This window comes from Perca fluviatilis, chromosome 23, assembly GCF_010015445.1.
Source record: "Perca fluviatilis chromosome 23, GENO_Pfluv_1.0, whole genome shotgun sequence".
In the NCBI taxonomy this organism is placed as follows: Eukaryota; Metazoa; Chordata; class Actinopteri; order Perciformes; family Percidae; genus Perca; species Perca fluviatilis.
In genome coordinates, this window is record NC_053134.1 from 24797259 (window position 1) to 24811975 (window position 14717).

The 14717-nt window shown below is 42.1% G+C and overlaps 1 protein-coding gene across 4 annotated transcripts in view; it reads right to left on the reverse strand.

Annotated features, from left to right (window-relative positions):
• Window positions 1-136: 136 nt before the first annotated feature.
• Window positions 137-14717, reverse strand: part of aldh1l2 (aldehyde dehydrogenase 1 family, member L2) — a 28828-nt gene continuing 14247 nt past the window's right edge. For 2 of the 4 annotated variants that reach the window (XM_039791858.1, XM_039791859.1), the window contains exons 6-23: window positions 13568-13657; window positions 11898-12032; window positions 11272-11397; window positions 11068-11159; window positions 10188-10335; window positions 9875-9994; window positions 9560-9687; window positions 8392-8542; window positions 8230-8300; window positions 8012-8117; window positions 7787-7874; window positions 5958-6051; window positions 5772-5871; window positions 5423-5521; window positions 4598-4763; window positions 3864-3969; window positions 3563-3762; window positions 137-1481 (exon numbers count right to left, since the gene is read on the reverse strand). In XM_039791858.1, coding sequence (XP_039647792.1) covers window positions 1426-1481; window positions 3563-3762; window positions 3864-3969; window positions 4598-4763; window positions 5423-5521; window positions 5772-5871; window positions 5958-6051; window positions 7787-7874; window positions 8012-8117; window positions 8230-8300; window positions 8392-8542; window positions 9560-9687; window positions 9875-9994; window positions 10188-10335; window positions 11068-11159; window positions 11272-11397; window positions 11898-12032; window positions 13568-13657 — 2076 coding nt within the window. In that variant the 3' untranslated portion in view covers window positions 137-1425. Of the gene's footprint in view, window positions 1482-3270; window positions 3763-3863; window positions 3970-4597; window positions 4764-5422; window positions 5522-5771; window positions 5872-5957; window positions 6052-7786; window positions 7875-8011; window positions 8118-8229; window positions 8301-8391; window positions 8543-9559; window positions 9688-9874; window positions 9995-10187; window positions 10336-11067; window positions 11160-11271; window positions 11398-11897; window positions 12033-13567; window positions 13658-14717 lie in introns of those variants that run through there. The other 2 variants (XM_039791856.1, XM_039791857.1) reach the window with 1 other exon arrangement.

The following is a 14717-nucleotide window of genomic DNA, read 5'->3' on the forward strand; positions in this document are numbered from 1 at the left end:
GCGGCACTAAGCTCCGCACGGAGCCTCGGTGCCTCTGCAAAATAGCCTCAGGAAGGAACTTGTTTTGGTGGAACGTGTACATTCAAAAGTAGTTTTTTGTTTTGTTTTGAAGATCATTTTTTGGGGCTTTTTTCCTTTATTTGATAGAGGATAGACAGGAAAAGGGACAGAGAGAGAGAGGGGTTGACACGCAGCAAAGGGCTGCAGGTCGGATTCAAACCCTGGGCTGCTGCAAAGGACTCAGCCTCCATGGGGCCCACGCTCTACTGCGTGAGCTAGAGTCCGCCCCGTTCAAAAGTTTAGTCGTGCGAGAGAAAACTCAGATTGGACAGATAGTCTAGCTAGCTGTCTGGATTTACCCTGCAGAGATCTGAGGAGCAGTTAACCATAGTCCTCACAAATCCACCAGAGGTTAGAACGCCAACACAAAGAAAGGGGAAGGTAACGGGACATCTGGCCGAAATGAGGACCTTCCGGCGGAATTTCCAGTGGCGCCTGAACAAGCGCGGAAATGAAACGTCGTCGATATGGAGTACTGCTGCAATGACGGACAGGAAGCCCAAGTGTTGACGCCTGCGCAGTATTTTTGTGTGTTGATGTGTGTACCGCAGATGAAAACTATAAGATTAGGGTTAAAAGCTTTGAAAAAACCTTTAGCAAATTGACCTTTGCTTTCATGTGGATTAATTGAGAATTCAAATGTAACTCTGGCTTTTTGACCTGTTTTCGATGATAAATTCTGACCAATAGCTCTGTGATTAAGCAGTTTAGTCCTGTCAGGCAGGACACTGGCTACTCCAAAACTCAACCCAAAGACATCTAAACACACGCTACAACAGTCATATTCATGTACAGATGAGTTATCCATCAATAAGAAAAGTGATACGGCACACAGCAGCCCAAAAGCTGTCAAAGAGTAACCAGGGAGATATTATAGGAATGATGAAGGCGAGTGAATGAGAAAGGCATGATTGCAGATGATTTTCAAAAGTTTGAATGGAACTGATTAACGCGATTGATAATGATGGGAAAACAGATTTTAGGTCGAAAATAGTGTTTTAACATAAAACACTTTTATGGAACTGAAAGATTGAAAATAGTCTTAACCAGCCCGGCTGCCACCAGACGTCCGACTCTGGGTTTTATGTGTGGATATACAGATGTGTGTAAACCACACGTGTCCCTTGTCCACGATCTGATTATTATTATTTTTTTTACGCAGGTGTCCAAACTGCGGCAGAGACGAACAACAAAGCTCTCCTCTCATTCATACAGTACACACACGTCACACGCGCACACGCACAAATACACACACAAGCACGCTGTCCAGAAGCAATGCTGTATGAAGCTGGATGTCTGCCTGAAGCAGACAGACGAGTCCTTTTCCTATTGAGATGTGGCTCCGAGTTGGTTGGAGTCCGCCCCTCAGTACTCCACAGTCACTGCTTTGGTCTTGAGGTATTCCAGTAGAGCGTCCTCTCCTGTGGACCAGACCCCCCCCCCCCAAAAAAAACAATATTCACTGGGAGGAAAGGGTGCCGAGGGACAAATCGTGGGACAAAATCTGAATGAAATGATACCTGCTCATTATCTAAGTCCAATCTAATGTTCATAGTTACAGTTATATTAGTTTCATTAATGAACACTTTAAAAAAAAATATATAATATATAATACATCAAGCATTGACTTGAATGGCAGCGATTGCTCGCGGGGCACGCAACGCAGCACAGACGCGCCTGGTGGAAATTAGCGGTAAGCCAGTGGTTTCTAAACTTCTTGGAGTGTGACCCATGTGAAGAAGGTCTATATGTGATGAATGTGTGAGCCGTTTAACCAAATAGGGATTTTTTGTTTGTCAGATTCTTTTATTTGAGTGATTTTCAGAGGGCCCAAAAGTACCCAGAATTTCAAAAAGCAAGAAATAGTGAATATGACTCATAGTAACAAAAATGAGTTTTTCTTTCTTAGCCTTTTGATCTTGTGTCCCTGTGGTGGTGGTGGGGGTTTACGCTGGTCTAAGCTGTGATTAAATCTTTTCCTCTGCTTGATTAAGTTCAAATTGAATCGCTGACATACGTACGTAGTTTTGGACTATAGTCTCAACGTTAGCCTGAGAACCCCCAGAGGGGATAAGTCGATATGACCGTAGTCACAGAGGAGGGGCATACATAAAATCATCATTTCTACACGTGGATAAAGTTTAAGAACAATTTTTAATAAAGCAACATGGTTCTTCTGAACTAATGCTCTACTTTTGTGGATATTGGCCAGCAGCAGCTCCACAATAAAAGCCTTACAGCCATCATGAGCCTAAAACAAGGCCTGAAGTAAAGGACAGCTTCAGTTTCATTCTTTTATTTTAGACTTTATAAAAGGACGTCAAAAGCCACAGAAGACATGAAACAACAGTTTCTTTATATTATAGGTTTTACGAGTTATAGTCCTTACAACTAATGAACTGGGGCGTATTTACAGAAACTTCTTAACTTGCAGATCTTAAATTAACTTCCCTAACTTCAGGATATCGCTAAGCTGTCCTAACTTTCACTGTTCCACCAGGTAGTGTTGGCTAACTTGAATCCAGTTTCTTCGAGCAACTGTGACCCGCTTTGGAGAGGTCGACCCGGCGACATGAGGCTCTCCCGGTTCTAGTGCAACCATGGGTGCAACTGAGAAATGCCCGTTGGGGTTTTTGCTCCATGTTTTTGTACGTTTCAACTTATGTTTCAGTATGGTCACAAAGTTGTTTAGCTCGGCGTGATGAGAAAAGTAGCATTGGATGCTAGATAACAGACATACAAGTTGATAACCACTGTTGAGTATTTAGGATTTCCTAACCTGGGGTAAGATGGTATTCCTAAAGTTAGCTAGGACTTGCTTCTGTAATACCAAATTGGGAGAAATACTATCTTAAGTGGAACTAGTATGCTTTTCTGTATTCATTCATTAATATCTATAATGTCATAATGTTGGATTTTCATAACAAAACAAATAATGAGGTCAACGTATTCAGCCCGTTCAGATTTCCAACTGTTCTGAACGCCCCGGTTTAAACAGGTTTTTCTATCCTCGGCTAACAGACTCGAGTCACCGACCTCGCCAGACTGTCCGACGGCCGATAATCGGGTTGGCGTGTCAACACTCTGGCCAATCAGAGCAGACTGGGCTTTTGAGGGAGGGAGGGCGGGCTTAAAGAGACAGGCGCTCCAACACAGCGTCTCATACAGAGGGTGAATCCAGGAGCAGCAGCCATGGGCAGTATGAGAAAGATAAAGTGTTTTTTGAACATTAAAGCATATAAACATGTCCTAGTACAAACACAAAATACAAGTATGAACCTGGAAATGCTACATAATAGGTCCACTTTAACTTTAGACTTAAGATAGGAAGTTTCTGGAATACGGCCCGTGGTCTTTTTGTGTAAAATCAGCATGTTCCCCTTTTGTCTCAGTCAATAATATTACACCAATGACTGTACAAATGTTACATTAAAGTAAGAAAAGTAAAGAATATAACATAACTTCTGCCAATCCATGTCATGACATTCATGCCTGTACTCACCGAGGTCTTTGCCAAAGCCGGACTGTTTGAAGCCTCCGAAAGGTGAAGCCACGTCGGTCTTGTTGTAGGTGTTGATGAATACTGTTCCAGCCTCCAGCCGCTCGCTCACGTACATGGCCTTGTTGATGTCGCGGGTGAACACGCCCGAGGCCAGGCCGTACTCGGTGGCGTTGGCTCTCTGCAGCACGCCGTCCACATCGCTGCGGTTTGCCAGAGGTACAGAGGACACCGGTTAGCGACTTGAACCGCGCGACGGCACTGCAGCAACTCCAGCAAGTTGCTTTTTTTTTTTATGACTCACCCATCTTTAAATTTGGACACCACCATGACAGGGCCGAAGGACTCCTCCTTGGCGATGAACATGTGGTCCTCGACATGAGTGAAGACAGTGGGCTCCATGAAAAAACCTGAAGGAAAATGACCGTATTGGGGATTAGCTAATGCTAACAATGATGCTAAAGCTTGTACAGAGAAGACCGAAAACAAGACCAAGCCGCTCCTCTGTGTCAAATGCTGAACTGAGAAACTGACAGTCAATCCACAGAAAATGTATAAATTAGCATTTTTATAATAAGCCTCTTTCAAAACATATCTGTAGTAAAGTCAAGACTAGGGTTTGGTATGAACCGATACTTTTAAAAAGATTAAAATATATATATATATAAAAAAAGGAGCATTCAGTGTTTGTATTTTATCCATCTTACTTTATCCATCCATCCAAACTTTATGCATAAGTGCCATTTGTGCAACCACTGTTTACCCAAAGTCTTTATGCCAAGGTGCTGGTATATACACATACCCTTTGTTTTTGTTTTCTATAGGCAAATTCTGAACGTACTTGTATAATTACAATCTTGAACTTTGTACAATCTGTAAAATACACCAATAAAAAGTAAAAAAAATAAAGTATAATGTGCACGTGTGTTCATGTGACCTGACTGGACTGAAAATGAGTCCCAGTAGCTACAGACACTGTGCAGCTGGTGGTCAGGTGTAGTAGCCATTTTGCCCGGGGAGGCTCAGCGTGTTTTCTACCTGGCCTGTCCACCTGTTTGCCTCCGTACACCAGCGTGGCTCCCTCCTTCAGTCCGACCTCACAGTACTCCAGCAGCTTGTCCATGTGGGCTTTGTGATTCTGTGGGCCGTGGTCTGTGGATCGATCCAGTGGGTCGCCAATCTTCATCTTCTTCAGCTCTTCCACCTTAGAGGGAAAGGGTGGAGAAGAAACACAATGCTCGGTGTGCTTAAAGGTCTTTGCACGTTAAAAAAGAAATACGACCTCCCCTTGTGTCAATCACGTTTATACACTGCCTCGTGTACAATTTTCTGCATTTTTTCGCATCCTCAGCAAGCGTTTTGACACTTCAGAGATCCTTTGAGATCAATAAGTTCGTAGAAATTGGTGGTCTTCTTTTCTGTGGGTACAGTATCGCTAGCAAAGCATCAAACTGAGCCACTGACATCCTGAAGTAAACTTTGAATATGCTCCTTGCTCTCTGTGCAATCTCAGGATTGGATGGACCCGATACTTCCTTTTTCTTTTTCTCTTTTTAAGAAGAGAGAGGACAACCAAATCATCCTCACGGCTTGAAGACTCCATTTTGTGAAAAATTTCACAAAAGCAATACGGATGAATTAATACGCATCGGACTCAGTGTGCAAGGTTTCTGTGCGTGACCACTTTTTAGGATCACAGATACAAAAAAACGCATATACAAGTGTGCAAGGACCTTTTTGATGCCGTTTTTTTGTTTCTTTTGCTCAAACTGACACAAGCAAATTGCATTGTGGGAAGTGTAGGAGCCCGTCATACCAGGGACTAAAGGAGGAGGACTTGTGTTAGGGTTTTGGCTGACTCACCACTCGGCTGATGAACTCATCATGAATGGACTCCTCCACAAACAAACGCCCAGCAGCGATGCAGTTCTCCCCCTTGTTGAAATACACAGAGCTCATGCCCTATGGAGCAGCAGACACACAGACACAGAGTCAAGAGCATGCTATTTGATCCACAGTTTGCCACTGAGCTCACTGAAAGATGTTAAAAACAAAGTGCAAATGCAATCAACGATTTGACTCTAACCCTCTATAGCCTTAGAAGTTTCTGTCAATTGAAGAATGTCTCCAGTGACTGATTGCTTCATCACTAACATGGTGTAAAGGTTAACAGGCCCTGTTCCCTCTCCCTCTGCGAGTGTCGCTCTCTCACCATGCGAACCGCCTTGTCCATGTCACAGTCGCTGAAGATGATGAGAGGCGACTTCCCTCCCAGCTCCAGAGAAACCTTCTTCAGGTTGCTGAGCGCACAGCTGCGACGAGAGATCACACAGAAACGGGACATGAACTTTTCACCTGGCAGACAAGTCAACAAAGCCAGGAGTGGGTCAGGTCGTACCTCTTCATGATCTGTTTGCCGATAGGCGTGGAGCCGGTGAAGCCCAGCTTGCGGATGTCTGGGTGGTCGCACAAGCGCTGTCCCACCATTCCACCTGGAGGAGAGAACGGGATTAGCAAGGTGCATTTTGGATCTATTAGAAAGCTTTTAAAGTAGGAGTCAGTAGAGCTGGGCAATATATCGATATCGTGATATGAGACTAGATATCGTCTTAGATTTTGGATATGGTAATATGGCATTAGTGGTGTCTTTTCCTGGTTTTAAAGGCTGCATTACAGTAAAGTGATGTACTTTTCTGAACTTACCAGACTGTTGTAACTGTTCTATTATTTGCCTTTACCCACTTAGACATTATATCCACATTACTGATTATTTATCAAAAATCTCATTGTGAAAATATTGTGAAAGCACCAATAGTCAACACTACAATATCGTTGCGGTATCGATATCAAGGTATTTGGTCAAAAATATCGTGATATTTGATTTTCTCCATATCACCCAGCCCTAGGATTCCTTTTCGGTCTCTGTCAACATGATGCATCACAAAAACAGAACACAGTTTAAATGATGTATACGGCTGATGTTACTGTAGATTTTTCCTATTGCCAACTAAACCCATAAAAAGACTAAAACCAATCATGTGTCAAAACGTTCTGACTGAAGTGGCCGGGTTAGCTCAGTTGGTAAAGCTGGCGCACATATACTGAGGTTTGCTCCTAGACGCAGTGGCCGTGGGTTCCGACCTGCTGCCCTTTGCTGCATGTCATCCCCCCTCTCTCTCCCCTTTCATGTCTTCATCTGTCCTGTGGAAATAAAGGCCTAAAAATGCCCCCAAAAAAATAAATGAAACTTTCTGTCTGAAGACACAAAAGTACGTCTTTAAAAATGACTCGCAAATATATAGTCATATTATTTATACAGTAAGCTCATAATCATCATTATGAAATCATTTTCATAAAACAGCTGGTCAGTTTTTATTAAACTTACTCAAACAGGAGGAATGAGTGCATTTGTTGGGGACTATTTTCATCATCAGAATACTTTATTGATCCTCTGAGGGAAATGTATTCAGTTGCAAGTGTATTAAGTAACATAAAGTAACATAGCTACAGTGCAAGAAATAAAAAGTTGTAACTGATACATTTTTATTTATGGTAGTGTGTGTGGGATTGAGTGAAAATGAACTACAGTGTATGTTCTTGGTAATGAAGGAACATGTCACCCAGTGCAACAGTGTGGCTCGCTGATGTGTTTTAATAGTTTTTGGACAACAGCGGAGCTCTATGGCACAGAGGAAGAAGATGTATCAGGCTTTGATACAGACAAAACTTGTGAGTAGATACATTCACTGTTGCTTTTGGTCTCTTCGTGAAATAGCAGATCTTGTATTCAAGACCTGCATACGTTTCAGGGCATGTATGTTTGTGCAATGGTTCCCAACCTCTGGGTCAGAAACGCACAAGAGGTTAGGGGATGATTACAAGACAAAGAAACAAAAATTCATCTACACAAAAGGATTTTCTTTCTTGCAAATTACTGAGCCACGCACGGGATGTCAGGCAATTATCCTGGAGATATACTTCCGTTGATCCAGGCTACTCTTCAACCGATCTGTTCACAAATGATAGATATATAACATTTGACGAGGGGTTGCAAGTAGACTATCCTTTGTATTGACAACCTAGCAACCCACGTTGGTTACCACTGGCCTAGAGTATGAGCAATCGGATTTCATTTGCACGGTTGACTTACGATTTCTGAATCATATGTTTTCTTGCAACTGCATGACATAAGGAAAGGAATGTGGATCCTGTATTTGTGTTCGTTACCTGAGCCTGGCAAAATGTTTATGACTCCTTTTGGAATGCCAGCTTTCGCGGACAGCTCAGCAAACTTCAGTGCCGTCAACGGAGTGACCTGTAATTATTAGAGTTAATGTATGAAACACAAACTCCTCTGACACTAGATCCATTCAACCGAAACTGTTCATTTTAGTACGATATGTGAGTCGAAGCCAGAGTGTGTGTGTGTGTGTGTGTGTATGGTGTGCTCACCTGTGCGGGTTTCAGAACGAGCGTGTTCCCTGCTGCGAGGCAGGCAGCGCTCTTCCACGCCAGCATCATGAGAGGATAGTTCCATGGGATGATGATGGCACACACACTGCCACAGGAAAAAACACACACACAGCTCTGGACTCAGTAAAACACACGCAGTATAGTCTGGTGACAATATTCAAATACAGGGCAGCATTTAGTAAATCCGGAGCTTTTACCCCAGTGGTTCTCTCTTAGTGAAGGTCAGATTTCGATTGGGCCTGGCTTGGTTGATGGGGATGGTCTTGCCCTGCAACAAAGAAATGGCGTGTTCCTCTGGTTATATAATCACTGTTCAACGTTTATAAAAGTGGCGTGAGCACGCCTGAAGGTTAACCTACGTGGATCTTGTCACACCAGCCGGCAAAGTATCGGAAGGTCTGGATGGACATGCCTACGTGTGTCTTGAGGGCCAGCGTGTACACAGCTCCCGAGTCAATGGACTCGATGGTGGCCAGCTCCTCCTGGTGTTCCTCCATCAGGTCTGCGAGCCTGGAGGGACGAAGGGGGAAGAGTGAGAGGGCTCACCAGCACCAAAATGACAAGAATTGAGAATAAAAATAGCAATTCAAATCCTCTCCAAATGTGTTTAGGAGCATATTACTAAACAACCGCTGAACAAGCAGGACATAAGAGTCAGGCTGTACCGGACTCTCCCGGTGATTTATTTAAATATTTATAGTATTTTAACCAGATTTGTTTATTGGGGTTTCATTTACTCAAGCATAATACACATTTTGGTTTATCAAATTGTCAGAAATAACATTAAAATGTATGGATTTCTGTCAAAAAGGTAACTGATAGAACGATACTGCTTCATGCAACATCTGATCAGCTGTATTGAAATAAGGAAAAAGGTTAATCCAGCTGATAAGCTATTTAGCCTGTAAACTGACATTAAACATTAGCAGCACATATGTTCCTTGTGGATTTGTATTTGCTAAACCAATTACTTGTTTTTATTCTTATCCATTCTGTATGTCTGGAACAAGAATGTCTTTCTGGATAAACATGGTTCTATATCATCTTAAGGTGCTGATTTTGAAAAAAGAGAGCACTATATGTAATTTACAGAGCAGACCTGCGTTATTTGGCGTGTGTTTCTAACCTTGGTGTATCTGGAACGAGGGTTATTAATGTTTTGAATTTTCAATTTGATTTTAGTTTTAGTTTAGTTTCAGTTCTTCAGGTTTAGTTTTTTATATATTTAGGTTTACAGTAGTTTTAGTTTGTTTTTCCTAGGTCTCAGAAGTCTGTAGCTGTATACATATGAACAGATGGTTGGAGAACTATATAGGAATACCATGATGTTTAATATTTAATCTTCGCGCTGCTTTAGTGTCTGCTGGAATGTCAATATCAAGTCTGTTCAATTTCTGGAAAAAACTGAAATGATTTGGGTTCATTTTTGTTTTATTTATTATACTGTATTATATATATATATATATATTTTTTTTTTCTTCTTTTTAGATCATGTACCACTGGAGTCCACTAGATGGAGCTACTCACTTGTAAAGCAGACTTCCTCTGTCTCTGGGGTTCATTTTGCCCCATGGTCCATTATCATAGGCTTCTTTGGCAGCTGCCACTGCCCGGTCCACATCCCCCACTGAGGCGTAGGACACCTTACAGATCACCTGGTGAAAGGCGTAGCGGTCACACACAGTGTCTGTGAAGGCTCTCAGTCACCCAGGTCATAGTTATCCAAGGAAGGGGGGGGCAACTGGACTTGGGTAAAAGTCCAATTGCCCTTGAATTCAACCCTTCCTTGAGTCGCACGCAGTCTAATAATTAATAATATGGCAGTATATTCATGTGACTCACTGATCCATCAGTAGGGTTGATGGTATTGTAGCTTTTGCCGTTTTCTGCATCCTCAAACTTGCCGTTGATAAAACACTGGGTTGGCATCTTCACTGTCATGTTGTTCACTTCTTTGGTTGCCTGGGTAACAGTACAAGCATCACAAATCAACCAACCACAAGCACCTACCTTTGTGCATATCTTGAAACAGAATGTGTGATGAAAACCATAAAAAAATCTCAAGACAATCTTTGGATTTAGAACTTAAATGGGAGGATCTAAAGATAAATCAGCAGACTCGGGGTTCACTGAAACATAACAGTGGGAGACTCACGTAGTCGATGACCAGCTCCTCCTCCTGGTCCTCCCCTCTCAGCTTGCGGACAAACATCTGGATGAAGTCCTGGAAGGTGGTAGCCATGTACACGTCCTCGTTCTGCAGCTGGACGCCGGCGCACTTCTGCTTCACCTCCTCCACCAGCCTGACACAGAGACAACAGCGCTTCGTCAGTGCTTACAGTGGCAGGGGTCTCTTTGTATAGTCGACTATTGAAACTACTAATTGGTACGGCACATTATTGTCGAAAATATTCGTTCATCTGTGGTTTTAACATGGTGCAGTAATGGAGTAGTGGCAATGTATGATAATGTTTGATAATATTGATAATACTGTGCAATACCATTACTGTGCAATATCTGTATACTGTGCAATATCATTACTCTCATTGTCCAATATCTATTTCTCATTGAATATGATCACCATCATTGGGCAATATTCAAATAATGTGCAATAACCCACACTGCATATCACACTGTATATAAAACCATATTTATTTTTTCACATGTATATAGTGTCTCAACTGTGCACCTTACCCTTATAAGGAAAATAAATGAGGACTGCAGCGGCAGCGAGTAAGTTAGTTTGTCAGGGACACAAAGATGTTTGATATTTTCTATTTTTGCACTTTATTTAAGTCGCTTTGGATAAAAGCGTCAGCTAAATGACATGTAATGTAATGTAATTTATGGTGTTTCATTGTGGTGAGAAGTCTAAGTTCTACATTTCTGTTTGCACTCTTTATAGACTATGTTCTGTTTACACTTGCCATCTGAGGACAATAATCAGTGTCCTTATGACATCTGATTCCACCGTGTCCGCCGCTATTGGCGTCTATTCATTTCGGAACGATCTCTGCACTGGCCTCCTCCCTCACCTGACTACATCCATGGAGGCGGCCCCGGACTTGAAGAAGTCTGTTGTGTCCTCAACGGCTGGGACATTGCTGAGGATGCCCTTCCAGATGTCCTGTAATAAATGAAAGCAACAGTCTCTCGCGTCAAAATGAACGCATCTTTTAAGAGACGCAGAAGCTCCAGTACAGTCCACAGCTAAACATCGTCCACTGACAGTAACTTGCCCTGATCTCCTCTGCCATCTTCTCTTCATCAGCAGTCAGCTCCACACTGGAGCTTTCCCCAGAGAAGAAGTATTTAGAAGCAGGGATCATCTTGCCATCATCAAACTGCAGGTTCTTCACCAGGAGCTGTGGACCAAACATAATAGAGGTCAGAGGAGACTGCGTGGTCACAGTGGCTGACAGGTTAAGGCGTTGGACTCGAAATCTAATGGGGTTTCCCGGCACAGGTTCAAATCCTGTCCATGACGATATCTCTTGGGGTGGCAGTAGCTCAGCCTGTTAGGGTTTTCTGTGGACTGCCAGTTCACCTCCTGGGCACTGCCATGGTGCTCTTGAGCAAGGCACTGAACCCCCAACTGCCCGGGCGCCTCTCTGACATTTGTGCGTGTATAGGAACTGAGCATGTGTGTGTATGTGTTCTAACAACAGAGTGAAAAAAATGTCCAAGCCAAATTATTATTATTTAACTAACCTAGCATTACCTGGCCGCCTAAAAACCTACTGTACGTGGAGGGCAGCAGACGGACAGTGAACAGGGGCACGACTCATTCAACTCTACTCTAATCTCTACTTTTGTTTGGTCTGAATATTTGTTCTGCAGTGCAACAAACGACACAGACACTCACAGCTTTCCCATCGGTTCCATACAGCACCAGCCCGTTCTTGGTGACCAGGCCTGGCTGGGGCGCCCCCGCTATCTCCAGGGGTTGACCGGCTGGTAGCGACCCCCCCAACATGGACGAGCCATACAGGGTCACAGCCTGAGGAAGAACACACACAGAAGCCCTTAAAACAAATATTTTGCGTGTTGCAAAACTTTTATTAACCTGCAGTGGTCACGTTTTAATATGGTGTTACAATTTCAGGAAGCTCAACAGAATTTTTTTAAGTCATACTGCAGTAAGTTCCTCTTTGTTCTATGTGGGACTGTCCTCATAAACACAAGTTCTGCTGTTAGAGAAAATCCGATTCCACTCTCATGTCTGTACCCTAAATATGAAGCTGACGCCAGGAGACAGTTAGCGTAGCTTAGCACAATGACTGGAAACAAGGGGAGACAGCTAGCTAGGCTCCACCTAAAGGGAAGGAAACCTGCCTACCAAGCACTTCTAACGCTCAGCGATTAACATGTTATATCTTGTTTGTTTAATCTGTACAAAAACCTAAGTGTAAAATCGCAACGTGTCCTTTTTTACTTCTCCTGCCTAGCTACAGAGCTGTAGCTCTAAAGGACAGACCGTTCTTATTTCATGAGATGTCAGGCTCGTACTTGGACTACATGGGAAGGCCCAGAGACTGTTTCTGGCTGTAGTGTGGATACAGGAGGCCCATCTGTAGAACCACTGTGTCCAGTGTATGTCTTTAGTAAAGTGATTGGTGCTGTACTGCTCATACGTTTAGCGACACCTTGGTCATGTTATTGTGACTGTTATGTCATGTATGGTTGAGAAGAAGCTTCTCCCCTTCCTTCATTAACTAGTGTAGCTGTTTTCTTTCAGACGTACAAGTCTTTTCTTCTTTTTTGGCATTTATTTATTTGAATATTTTTGTAGTTATTATCTGCTTTCCTGTTATGCCAAAAAAGTTGAATAAAACATTAATTTAAAAAGAAAGTTCATAGATTTTAGACTTTTAGACAAAGCCAATGCTATAAAAAGAAAGATACATTTTACTATTGGTCAAATGCCTGGTTTAAACCACATTGTCAAACTGCAACATATGAAATCCCACATTTGAACTCTTCCAGGACTTGTTGACATGACGTTTGAGTTACTAAATATCTGCCTCATCCCCAACATATCAGAATATATATCTGCCATACAGCCCTTTATCAATCTGACCTAGGCATGTAACAATTATTACATAATTGGGTAATTGTTTTTTACATTATTGCGGTTTCTTTGTTTAACCACAATTAATTGCTCACATTCCCTTAATGCGTATGACCGGTAATTGTTCATTTTGTTTAGATATGCCAAATGACAAGTGGGATACTGTTCATATCATATTTACTTTAATTATACTGTTTATGATAATAACGAGGCGTGTTTACCTCATGCCTCGTTTGTTACTACATAATCTGGGTCACACAACAGTGACAGAAACAAAAGACATATCCTGGGATTCATTCAAAACTTGAATTTGTTTTAAAAAGTAATACATTAATAAATATTTTTTAAAATTTGACTGAAAGGTACTATATTATTGTTAATCGCCATCATTTCTGAGACATTTGGCCTTGCAATAGACACAGAGTGGGTGTGTTTTATTTGCTTGTGTGTTCCAGGTACTGCACCTGCCCATCAATGACCGTCCAGGCACCGGGGACTTTGTCGTGGCCGCGGATCCAGTTGTGGATGTCCTGCGCTGGTTGGGCCAGGTTGACCTGAGGGAGAGAGCAACACTGGAGTCAACATGCTGACGGCTCAGATTCATTTCCAGACCAGGTCGCGTACATTTCTGAGAATGAGAGGGAAGCCCAACAGCTGGTTGCCACTAGCAGAGCGCCACGTGGAAAACTGACGCTGGACTCCAAAAAAAAAAAACTCTGCACTAAGAATAGCACATTTAGATTCACTGCCAGCAATGTGGCTCCAATAGGCAAATCAGAAAGCAGCTAAGATCAGCCCCACCTCTGCCTTTCCTCTTGTAAGATAAACACTCGCCAGACACTCAATCTTATATGTTTGGCCCTGAACCAATGGTGGAAGAAGTATTCAGATCCTTTAATTGAGTAAAAGTACTAATACCACATTGTAAAACGAACTAATACTCTGTTACAAATGAGTCCTGCATTGAAAATGTTACTTAAGTAAAAGTATGTAGGTATCATCAAGAAAACGTTCTCTAAGTATTAAAAGTGCTCGATGCAGAAAAATCCTCACGTTTTAGAAACTGGAAACGATCCAAACTGTTCTGTCAATCAACCAAGTGTTAAATCGGCCAAGTTTACTTGTAGGCCTGTATATTGTTGGGTACAGTTGGTAGTTTAATTTATAATAAAACATCAGATTTGATAAACTACATGTGTTTTGGGTGCAAAACATGCTACTTTGTAAAGTAACTAGTAACTTAAGCTGTAACAGATGAATGTAGTGGAGTAAAAAGTCCAATATTTCTCTCTGAAATGTGGCGGAGTAGAAGTAGAAAGTGGCATGAAAAGAAAAGACTCAAGTAAAGTACATATATACAATAATATATGCAATATCCCTTTTTCTTTGTCCCGTGAATTCTCAAAGAAGTTGGACGCAGATCATTCTATAAAGCTCCTTCTGATTGGAAACATCTTCCTGTTTCTCTGAGATCTATCACCACTGACCGGTGCTTCAGGACATTGTTATTTCCTCATCTTAGAACAAACTGTCTATGCTTTTTAATTGTGTATTCTTAGGACTTTTTTTGTTTATTTGTGCTGAAAACAAACTGCTTCAATTGTTCTTTATTCT